This window comes from Medicago truncatula, chromosome 5 (assembly GCF_003473485.1).
Source record: "Medicago truncatula cultivar Jemalong A17 chromosome 5, MtrunA17r5.0-ANR, whole genome shotgun sequence".
NCBI lineage: Eukaryota > Viridiplantae > Streptophyta > Magnoliopsida > Fabales > Fabaceae > Medicago > Medicago truncatula.
The window spans coordinates 9,362,023-9,374,156 of NC_053046.1; the positions used below are offsets into that span (position 1 = coordinate 9,362,023).

Sequence of the window (12,134 nt, forward strand, 5' to 3'; positions counted from 1 at the left end):
AAAGAATCCAATTCTACATTCAAGAGCCAAGCATATTGAAATCAAACACCATTTTATCAGAGACTATGTTCAAAAAGGAATTTTAGATATACAATTCATTGATACTGAACATCAATGGGCTGATATATTTACAAAACCTTTGTCTGTTGAAAGATTTGATTTTATTAAGAAAAATTTGAACATGCATTTTGTGTCTGATTGAAAATTTGCTTGCCTCTGAATAAGAAGTTTGGTTCTGAAGTTTATTCAGAAGCATTTTGGTTCATCAGAAGCTCTTAACTGAGGTTCTGAGGAAAATGTGCTTCTGAAGATGACGTCAGCACTAAAACTTCAGAAGTGTTATTCTTTGCTTCTGAAAAGCTTGGTTAGTGGGAACGTTGGCAGTTACTTTATGTAACAGCTGTCCCATTACCCAAAAGGTAGTTTTCTGAAGAGTCTCTGACGTGGTCTATTTGTATTGGAGTATAACAAAAAGGGCAATGATGTTTTTATTCGCTTTTTAACATACTTACACGCGCCCCCAATTTGTCATTAATGCTGTGTTTGTTTGTCCCCTCTGAATTACAAACGTTTTAATAAAAACACTAAGTCATTTCACACACTTCTCACTTCACAACAAACACTTTCTAATTTCTTCTCAACCCTCTGTGTAAGTAAGCACATTCTCTCAACCTCTCAAAACACCTTAGAACCCTAATTCTACTTCAAATCAATGGCATCTTCAAGTTCTGCCGGTGGTTCTTCATCGAATATGGATATAGATACTCCTGCTTATGAAATCAAAGGAAGAACTATGTCTATTGAGGAATGGGAGCTAATCATTCAAGCGGAAAATCCTGTGGATTTCACTTCTCTAACTCACCATGGGTGCGACTTGGTAAGATTCTACAAGAAGCAGAAGCTAATGAGTTACTTCAGTCTTCTCAACGGTCCTACTTATGAAGTGCTTGTCAGACAATTCTGGGTAAGAGCTTCAGTGTTTGACAAAGTTGCTGCTAAACAGGAAGAAGCTCAGATGATTCTGGTTGATCCTACTTTGGAGGGAAAAACCAGAGAAGAAATGGGTCTACTCGCCTTCACTGGGACTGAGATTAGATCAAACGTCATGGGGATTCCTGTAACAATCAATGAGCAAGTGATTGCTCAAGCTATGAGGAGAGATGCTTCTGGGACATACGATGGAGAAGAGATTCCTAACCCCAGAACAAGCCCTTGGAAGGAAATAGTAAACAACACTATCTACGGATCAAAGGATGCTAAGCCTTACAGCACCTTAAGCATGGAAAAGAAAATGCTGCTGAAGATCCAGAATGAAAACATTTTTCCCAAAGGTGGAGGAAATGATCAACCTTCACTTGGTCACAAAGTCTTTCTGCATCACACCATCTCTCAGGAAACAACAATGAACGTTCCTAAGTATATGTTTAAATACATGATCAAGGAACTCAAGAAGAGCCAGATGGAGAACAGGAAGTTTGTTCCCTATGGAAGGCTGCTCTCCATAATCTTTCAAGAAGGAGGACTCCTAAGTGCCCTGAAAGACGTGGGTATTTATGATAATCAGAAGCTGGGAGCAGTCACAGGAAAAATAATCAATGGGGCAACTCTAGTCAAGATGAGGCTGATTTCAACATGCAGGAAACTAGATACAGATATGCATGAATCTGATGTCATATCTGATCTAGTCACTCATCACATCCCCATCTGCAAGAAAGATCCTCTGGATGTGCAGAGAGCCTACATCTTGGACTACTACAAGAGCTACAACAAGAAAATCAGCCTGAAAGATATCCCAGAAGAAATGTATGGTGGTGATCTGCCTGTGGCCAAAGGCAGAAAATCTAAAAAGAAGCAGATCACCAAGGAAGAATACCTTGCTGAAGATGCTACTGAGGTGGGTGCTCAGAAGCATAAGAAAGCCAAGAAGGAAAAATCTGCTATGTCCACCATTCTTGAGGAAGTGGAGGATTTGGATGATGTCCCTCTTATCAGTAAAAGGACAAGGAGTACTCAAGAAACAGCAGAACAGCCTGCTTCTGAACAAACTGGTTCTGAACAAGCTGCTTCTGATCAAGCTGCTTCTGAAAAGCCTTCAAGTCCCAAAAATAAAAGAGAAGCTGCTCTTCAGACCATCAAAAGGAAGAGGTCTAATTTAACAAGAAATCTGAAGACAGCTGAAGGAAGAAGGGAAGAAATGTTGAAAGAACTGGAAGAGAACTGGGATGAAGACTCAAGCCCCAAGAAGGCAAAAAGGACTGCAACTTCTGAGCCCATAGTCATGCCCAGTTTCGAAATGACTGAAGAAATGAGGCAGTATACTAGGGAGGTTTCTGCATCCAAGATAGCAGAAAAGAAAAGGATGAAGATTTTGTATGAAAAAGAAAGGGATGAGCGTCTCAAGGCTGCAGGGTATGTGCCTACTCCTGACATTGCTGCTTTAGCGTCTGAGTTAGAAACTGTTCAGTATGGAGCAACTCTGCTTTCTCAAGCCTTGAAGAATAAGCAAGCTTCAGGAACAACTTCATCAGAACCAGTTTCAAAAGCTCCAGAAGCAATTCATCCAGAAGCTCAGTCCTCAGGTAATCCATCTAAAGCTCCAACTAATACTCAGTCTCCATCTCTACCCTCTTCACCCTCTTCATCATCCACAGAATCAGATGACCAACCCCTTAGCCAACATATAGACAAGCTTCTAAAAACCAAACCTACCAAACTAACAGAATTTGGAACACTTGACTATGAGAGTACTCAAATAGAATTTTCAAAAAATAGGATAAAACTTTGTGAGAAATTCAATTTGCCTACTACTCATCCACTATATCCAGATATTCCAGAACCTGTTAGTATACAACAATCTGAACCTACCCAAACAAACTCACCAAATAACCAATCTCCACAAAAAGCCTCTGAAGTAGCTTCAGATGCAACTACTTCAGAAACCCCCCAACACCAAGAATCCTCAACCCTTCACAACTTAGAAAAACATCTAGGTGGTGAAATGCAACCAACACCCACTAAGGCCTCTAAGACAGTTTCTGAAAAGACTGTCTTGGAAACCCAAACAGAAACCCAAACAGAAACCCAAACCATCCCTGAGCAAACTGTTCAGGAGCAAACTGCTTCTGAACAAGTTGCTCCTGACCAAACAACTTCTGACCAACATATACCTTCTGACCAAACAACAGAACAACAACAACAACCAGATTCACCCACTATAATAGACTTAACCTCTGACCAACCTTCCACATCAAATACAACTCAAACTGAACCTTCACCCATCCCTGACCATATCCTGGAGTCTGAGTATATAGAGGAACAACTGATCAGACTTAGTGATGAGATTCAGGCACTGATTCTTCGCAGAACAGTTCCTGCACCTCCTATTCACTATTATGATCAGTGGATGGATCTACAGAAGAGCTTTGATGAGCTGCTGGATCAGCTTAGAACTAAATGTGTGTCATCTCACTCTGCTATGCTGAAGAAGCTTTTGGATGATATGCATGAAGCAGCTAAGGAGAAAGAGCTGAATTTTGTGCCTCTGCTGGACATCACTCCTTTCTATCCAGAAGAAGAGTACATCACTAGGGCTGCTAGAATTCAGGCTGGATATAAAAGAAGAATGAGGGAAAAGGATGAGCTACTTTAGAAGAAGGATGATCAGATCAAGTATCTCTTAGAACAGTTGTATAAGCAAGCCCAACCTTAGTTGCACACCCAACTCTAGCTTGTTTTTTACTTTTGTTCTTAGTAGCTGTGTCTTTGTATCTTAATCTTTCTTTATATATATTATCATTGTTTCTGAATCTTGTGCTTTTTCACCTTCAATATGTTTTACAAGCTTTAACTCTGATGATATTTACTGTTTTTAATGCTGCTTGCTCTGATACTCTTTCTTTTGTTTCTATTCTTTTTGTTGATGACAAAAGGGAGAGTAAATGTATAGTATTTTTTTAAGGCACTGAGCCCTACTATAACCACTTCTAAATTTCTTTTAAATACTTCTGATTTGATTTTATAAGTATTTTATTGAAATTTAATTAATAAGAATAGAACTTAGGGGGAGCTTACAAACCTCACCTTAAAGATCTATTAGACTCAGGGGGAGCTTACAAACCTCTGTCCCAGTAGTCAACTTATTAATTAGATCAACAACAATTGAACATTTTAAATACTATTGTTTGTCATCATCAAAAAGGGGGAGATTGTTGGAACAAAATGTGTTTCACAATGAACCTTATTAAGTTTTGATGATAACAAGGTATTAAAAATTGTCAATTGGTTATTACTAATAATTGTTCAAGTGTACAGGACCAAAGGCTACTCAAGTTATTTCAATAGGTCTTGGAAGAACAATGGAAAGAAAAAGAAATTCTGAGCATCTGAAGAAAACTGCTCCTGAAGCTAAACTGCTCCTGAAGAGATGACGTCATCAGAAGCAGAAAGTCATCAGAAGCAAAAGTTTTCATCAGAAGCAATATCTTCACCAGAAGCTACATTTGATCCTTTAATCAAACTGAAGATTCAAAGTAGCTGATTTTCAATTCAGTCTTATCAAAGAAGAACGAAGAATTGAAAGGGAGGTATCAACGGATATATGGATAGCACTGAGCTCTTGTCTCTCGTTAATAGAGTTGACAAAGTACAAGTGTACAACCACTACCTCCACTACTCTGTTTTTTGTCTACGCTACAAGACAAAACAACAGCCATGCCTGCAGAATTGTACACTCAAGATGGGAATGAATTTGAAGTTTATTCTTCAAAGGACTACACCCAAATCAGGCAAAGGATCACTGGTGGATAATCAAAGGATTTCAAACGACTCTTTAGACGTGCTGATTATCTCAACGTCTCTTTCACGCCTCTATATAAAGGAGTGAAGACTTGAAGATAACATATAGAAATACATAAGTTCAAAAGCGCCAAAACTCTGTCAATTTGATTCTACAAAGCACACTGAATTTCTGCACTGATTTGATACATCTTAGAAATTCAAAGTCTAGAGTCTTTTCTGTATTGTATTGTGAACACCACTGATTGTATATCAAGTGTTCAATTCAAACTCAATTCTCTGTATTTTTGTTTGATTAGAAGTCTCTTGCCTGCGTGCTTGAGCATTAGAAGTCTCTTGCTTAGTGCTTGAGCATTGGAAGACTCTTGCGTGTGTGCTTGAGCATTTTTGTGAAGTCTCATACTTAGAAAGTATTGAGCAGTTGTAATCTTTGTGATTATAGTGAAATCTCCTTGGAAGTGCAAGGGGGACTGGACTACTTCCGTGTTGTGGAAGGAACCAGGATAACTGCTTGTGTCTTTGTCTTTCTTTTCTCTGCTCTGTTCTTTTCCGCTGCAATCTGACTCTGATCATTTCATCAGAAGCAATCAAACTGCTTCTGAAGTTTTATCAGAAGAAGTATTTTTTAAGAGAAAAAGAAAACACAATTCAACCCCCCCCCCCCCCCTTCTTGTGTTTTTCACCTTCAAGATAAAGGGATTGAAAGATAGACATGCTTGTAACAATAACTTCCTTAAGCACTCTAATCAAAGTATTGAGTTCATAATCCAAATTCTCCATCCATCTTCTTCAATGATGTGATCAACCTCCTAGCATTCTTCTTCATCTTCATTGAGAAGAAGTTATATTTAGCAACACTCTTTTCGATGCTTGAGTCCCACTTTCCTTAATCAGGGTAAATTGCCTAAACATTCTTGAGATTTTGTAGCTTCTCTTCTACTTTAATGTCGCTAGGATGAGAAACAATAGGGTTGAGGGAATACGGTGATTATTTGCCATGGCTACTTCTTTCTTTTGCAGATGGAAGCTCAAGTTCAATGTTTATAATTATGCATGTAGTAATTGTTACCAAGTCCTTGACACTCTCTCTTTATATAATAGCAATTAATTCATGTTTTATTAAATAATACTACGTACAGCGCATGCAACAAACCTTAATCTATGTGAGCATGTGGTAGCTCCATCAGTTTTCCTTAGAATTTGGTAAACTTGTCACATTTATATATGCAGAACATTTTGCATTATAATACATGACATGATTGTGATTAATGTAATTTAGTTGAGGTGTATAACTGGCATGTCCTATGAGTGTTGCTAAACAGAAAACCTAATTAGTCACTTGGTTTCTAAATAAAAAAAATATATATATGTGTCATTTTTGTTCCAAAGGTATCTATTACCTGGCATGTTTCGTATTTGAGGAGCTAGAACTGTTAAATGGTTTAAAGAATGGATTTCAGAAGGATGAGATCCAGATCTTGAGGTATATGATCAAAAGACAGACAACAATATCAGTTATATATAACTTTTTTCATTTAGTATTACAATATTCGTTTACTAGAACAAAATAATGGATTAATTCGTTGTCTATACACGAGTGGCATGTAATCTGAGTATCAATTAACAGCATCACCAATTTTTATAATTGAAATTATGAGTCTAATGTAGCAGCAGAGGAGGCAAACTAATTGATGACTAATCAGGTTTTCTGTTTGCCAACATTAGGAAGACATGCCAGTTTTATAGTGAATAATATTCATCATGCATCTTGAACCAATTTCAATATCATAGCATCTTGCAGAGTATCACATGCAATATCATTAACATATTCACAATGTTGGGTAGAGATATGACAACCTTACCATATTCAAATGGAAATTCATGCAGCCAGCACATGCTCTAAACCATGATTAACAAGTGATACCTATTTTATCAATTTCCTTATTATATGAGATTAATAATCAGCTACCAATATCAATCATGAATGGATCTTATATAAAGAGAGAGTAAGGAACTTGGTAACACAACACAAACATTGAGCTTTACCAATTTCTTAGAACTAAAAGAGAAGCTAATAGCAATTAAGATGGCAAGCAAATACCATGTTCGCTCAAATAGTTTTCCTTCTCAATCTCATCCAAGCTCCTCTAGAATTGAACAAGAGTTAACCAAAATGAAGACATGGGAAGCCACATCAACATCCACATCTGAGTCAATTACTACCGGCCTTTCCTTTCTTGAAGATTTGTATATATCTTTGGAGGATTTTCTACATATGTCATCAACACAAAAGGCCATTGCTCACCATCAAGGTGAGAAATTTGTGGAAGAGTTGTTGGATGGTTCGGTGAAAGTTTTGGATATATGTGGCATCACAAGGGACACCATGTTACAAATAAAAGAAAATGTTCAATCACTTCAGTCTTCTCTTAGAAGGAGAAAGGGAAAATCAAGCATTGAAAAAAGTGTAGCCGAATATAAATTCTTCACGAAGAAGATGAAGAAAAATGTCATAAAGTTGATCACATCTTTAAAACATATGGAAACTAAATTTGGAGCTTCCTCACTTTTGAATCAAGATCAAGACCTTGCTGCTGTGATTACAGTTCTTAGTGAGGTCATTGCAATGAACTTGTCAATCTTCAAATCTGTTTTTTCTTTCTTGATTGGGTCTCCATCAAAGTCAAAGGCAACAAAATGGTTGAAAGTGACAAAGTTGATGCAAAAGAGAGTAGTATCATGTGAAAAGAATTTGGAGAATTTCAATGAATTGCAGTGTGTGGAAGCATCTTTGAGAACCCTTATAAGTGAAGGTTCTAATGTTGCACATGAAAGATTTGAAGCTTTGGAGAATGCAATTGAAAGTATAGAAAATGGTTTAGAGAATATATTTAGGGGTTTGGTTAAAACTAGAGTCTGTCTTTTGAACATCATGACTCAGTAGTATGCTGAGTTGTAAATATTTTTCCAAATCTTCCAAAGAATCCAAATTTTAGGGAATTCTTGAGGATTGGAATTTTTCGCTTGATCAATATGTATATATACAATTGAATAGTCATACAATCAAATAGAAACGACAAATTTTTGTCCTATATATTTCTACTCTTTTATTGTTCCGCCAAGGTCTGAAATTGTGAATTATTGTATTCGTTGCCTAAAAACTGTAGTTATTAATATTTGTTCTGTTAAACAAACAGAACTCATTAAGAATGCAGAGGTATTAGGCAGGGTGATGGTTTTGAGGTGATGATTTTCAGGTGGCAGTGGCAGAAACTATCTTTGAGGCTTAATGAAACAATGCAAGGCGATGGCTTGATGAAACACAGGTGCAAAATATCACTAAAACTATGTTGGATGAAGAATGCAGAAAAAATATGTCCATTAAATGATATTTTAAGGGACACACAAGAATTTTAATACTAGCAATGCAAAACACGTTAACATAATTTGATGCATCGTATAGAATTTCATCCTTAGCTCACTTAGATATAATCCGATCATGAACTTACTATGTTTCCTCTTGCTTTTGTAATCATCCTTTCTTTCTCAAGGTAATTTTTCGGCCACCCTTTCTTCCCCTTCCTCATCTTCTATTATCTTTTATGTTGATCCAAAAATCTTTTGGCTACTTTATATTGCCACCAATGTTAAATTTATTTGCTAAATAATTTGTCTCACACCTCAAACTCTCTCTGTATGTATACTTCTCCCTAGGCACATCTGTTGTACTTTTGCACCTCTTAATAAAACACTAACAAAACCAATTTTATTCTTCCCATGCAACATTTTTAGCTACCTATGTCAATTCAAATTAGTTGTGATTCCATGGGTAAGTTGAAATAAGTTTCCTAGTACAAATTGCTCTGTTATGTATTTTGTTATACATATCACTAATGATCTTTGTCAATAGGTGCATTTTTTAAAATCGAGCAATATGTGTGCATGTTGACTCATATTTTCCTTTTCATCTTGTTGACTCATCTTTGTAAATATGTGCAGCTCTATTGCAAATTGCATAGAAGGGGAAAGAGAAATTTGTGTAGACTGTAGTAATTGATACGATTATATCTGAAAAGTCACAAATTCTTTGATCATATCATAACTTTTCTTAAAACATGATTATATCTTCGAAGAGTATGAGTAATCCATACTTTTCAATATCACAAAAAAAATTTGTACGTGCAGTAAGTTAAGAATAAATTCTCGATATCTTTCCAATTAAAGATATATTTCAAGAAATCCGCGCAACGCGCGTGTCTTATTCTAGTACGTAATTCATAATTTCAGACTTTAGAGAAAAGTTGTAACTTCAAATTTAAAATTCAAAATAAAAAGAGATGATATATAGAACAAAAATGTGTTGTTTCTATTTGCTTGTATTACTATTGAATTGTATACATAATATTTGTATACAGATTGACTGTGCAAAAAATTTCAATCCTTATCAAATCCCTAAGATAGAGTCATGATGTTCAAAAGACAGACTCTAGTTTTAACCAAACGCCTAAATATATTCTCTAAACCATTCTCTATACTTTCAATTGCATTCTCCAAAGCCTCAAATCCTTCATGTGCAACATTTGAACCTTCACTTATAAGGGTTCTTAAAGATGCTTCCACACACTGGAATTCATTGAAACTCTCCATGTTCTCTTCACATGTTACCCTCTTTTGCATCAACTTTGTCACTTTTAACCATTTTGCTGCCTTTGACTTTGATGAAGATCCAACCAAGAAAGAAAAAAGGGATCGAAAGATAGACAAGTTCATTGCAATGACCTCTCTAAGAACTGTAATCACTGCAACAAGGTCTTGATCTAATTTATTCAAAAGTGAGGAAGCTCCAAATTTACTTTCCATATGTTTTAAAGATGTAATCAACTTTGTGACGTTCTTCTTCATCTTCTTTGTGAAGAATTTATATTCTGCTACACTTTTTTCAATGCTTGATTCTCCCTTTCTCCTTCTAAGAGAAGAGTGAATTGATTGAACATTTTCGTTAATTTGTAACATGATGTCCCTTGTGATGCCACATATATCCAAAACTTTCACTGAACCATCCAACAACTCTTCCACAAATTTCTCACCTTGATGGTGAGCAAAGGCCTTTTGTGTTGATGACATATTGAGAAGATCTTCCAAGGAAATATACAAATCTTCAAGCAAGAAAAGGCCATTGGTAATTGAATCAGATGTGGATGTTGATGTGGCTTCCCATGTCTTGATTTTGCATAGCTCTTGTTCTATTCTTGTGGAGTTGGGATGTGATTGAGAAGGAAAACTGTTTGAGCGAACATGATACTTGGTGTTTGCCATATTTGTCTTTAATTTGTTGTGTGTTATTTTTCTTTTCTAAGATTGTAAAGCTCAATGTTTGTGTGATGTTACCAAGTTCTTGAATCTCTATTTATATAAGAGGTATTCGTCATATTGATTGGTTGATAATTATTAAATTCATATGATAATGAAATTAATAAAATAAACAGCACTTGTTAGTGATGGTGTAGAGCATGTGGTGCCTGCATGATTTCCTTTAAATATGGTAAGCTTGTTACATGTTTTCCCAACATTGTGAATATGTGAATGATACTGCATGTGATATTCTGCAAGATGCTTATGATATTGAAATGAGTTTGAGGTTCATGATGAATATAGCTGGCATGTTTTCAGTTAGAAAACCTCATTAGTCATCAATTAGCTTGCCTCCTTTGCTGCCACATAACTCTCATAATTTCAATTATAAAAACTGGTGCTGCATAGTTCTGAGATTTGTGCAGTAGGTTGTCTCAATATGAAGGAGCTGCAGGCCAAAACATCTGATTTTTTAACAAAGTTGGTTTCCATCTTCAAGGTCTGAAAATATAGAAAAAGTGTACAATAATTGAAGTGACGTGTATGTGCAAATTAGTAGGCATCTAGATTAGGAACGTGTGTGTGCACGAGTGGAGTTTTCCTATGGACATTTTTTTTATTTTGACAATAGAATTTTCTTGTGTGTTGAGATTTGGCTTCAAATTTGTGGTTTGAAAGAACAGAGAAATCGTGACGCGATTGTGGCATCGTGACACGATTTTGTAATGCCGTGAGCTGGTTTGCAGGGTGTCAAATCGTGGCACGATTCTGTGAAATCGTGACACGATTTTCAAACTTGCTGGTTAAGTTTTCAGGATAAGGTTGGTCGTACCTTGGGTCGTACATATCAATCGTGGCACGATTTGGAAAACGTGGCACGATTTTATCAGCTGAAGACTGGTATTTAAGTGTTCTTGTGCAGATTTTGGGAGAGGATGAAGAGAGAGAAACTTGGATTACAAAGGAGGTAACTTTAGGGTTAAGTGTCTTTGTAGTGAGGATCTCTTGGGTTGGGAAACATTGTAAACACCTTGGGTAGTGAGATTTCACCATTGGAAGGATCAAAAGCTTCCTTTTGTGTCTTCTCTTTAAGGTTCATTATTGAGAGAGTGGGAAACACAAATGGGTAGAAATTAGATCTTGTTCTTGTGTAAGCTTGCAAGCTTTTTTCTTGTAACTCTTTGTAACACTTTCATCATAGTGGATTGGAGAGCTGCTCTCTCCCCCAGATTAGGTCATATTGGACCGAACTGGGTCAACAATCTTTTGGTGTGTTTGTTCCTTCTTTCATTGCTTATCTTTGTTCTTTGTATATGCTTGTGGTGTTGCTCTACACTAGACTAGGTCTGTTTTTGTTGTTGTTGCTTGGAGACACTTTACACATTGTTTACCACTTCCTTTGCTCCACACATCTTTGTTTTTTCATTGGTGTGATTATCAACCGAAACTCACAACATTGTGTACTATTCATGTTTCCTTTTGATTTTCATATCATTACTTGTTACTGAATTTTAATATTGAATCAAACCCATCTTATAAAACTAACAATGTCTTAACGCTACCTCCTTAAATGTTGCATGTTTAACTCTTTCATGTAGATAAAGTGTATACAAATATATGCAGAAAAAGAATTTGAGGAATCTTTTTCTATGATATTTGTTGTCTTAGTTGTTACCAAAACTTCCTGGTCGAAAACTTGTTTAAGGCAAAGAGTGATGGGAAGTGACCTATAAGGAAATGAGGCGAGCATAGCAAAAATGCAAAACTTCCAAGTCCCACGTTGCTTAAAAGAGGAAAGAGATTAGCGTAAGGTTATATAAAAATAGAGCTTAGTCTATGAAAATAATCATCTTTGCGCTTGGGGCAATGACGCAGCTAGTGAGGTATTAACTGAGGCGCGTCTATTATAATAATTTGCTCATACAGAGTTGTGTTTTTGCATATATCAATATTAAATAGGCAAATTAATTCTTCAACCAAATATTTTT

The 12,134-nt window shown here is 36.1% G+C and overlaps 2 protein-coding genes and 1 pseudogene across 2 annotated transcripts; 2 read left to right on the forward strand and 1 right to left on the reverse strand.

Moving 5' to 3' along the window:
* The first annotated feature begins 6,846 nt into the window (after positions 1 to 6,846).
* On the forward strand, positions 6,847 to 7,886 carry LOC11413447 (uncharacterized). The gene has a single exon (XM_003612252.4). It carries the CDS (start codon positions 6,881 to 6,883, stop codon positions 7,736 to 7,738), a length of 858 nt encoding a protein of 285 aa, XP_003612300.1. The 5' UTR covers positions 6,847 to 6,880; the 3' UTR covers positions 7,739 to 7,886.
* Positions 7,887 to 9,231: 1,345 nt separating this feature from the next.
* Positions 9,232 to 10,165, reverse strand: LOC11409877 (uncharacterized). Its single transcript, XM_003612253.4, has one exon. It carries the CDS (start codon positions 10,108 to 10,110, stop codon positions 9,247 to 9,249), a length of 864 nt encoding a protein of 287 aa, XP_003612301.1. The 5' UTR covers positions 10,111 to 10,165; the 3' UTR covers positions 9,232 to 9,246.
* Positions 10,166 to 11,994: 1,829 nt separating this feature from the next.
* On the forward strand, positions 11,995 to 12,134 carry LOC112422336 (uncharacterized; annotated as a pseudogene).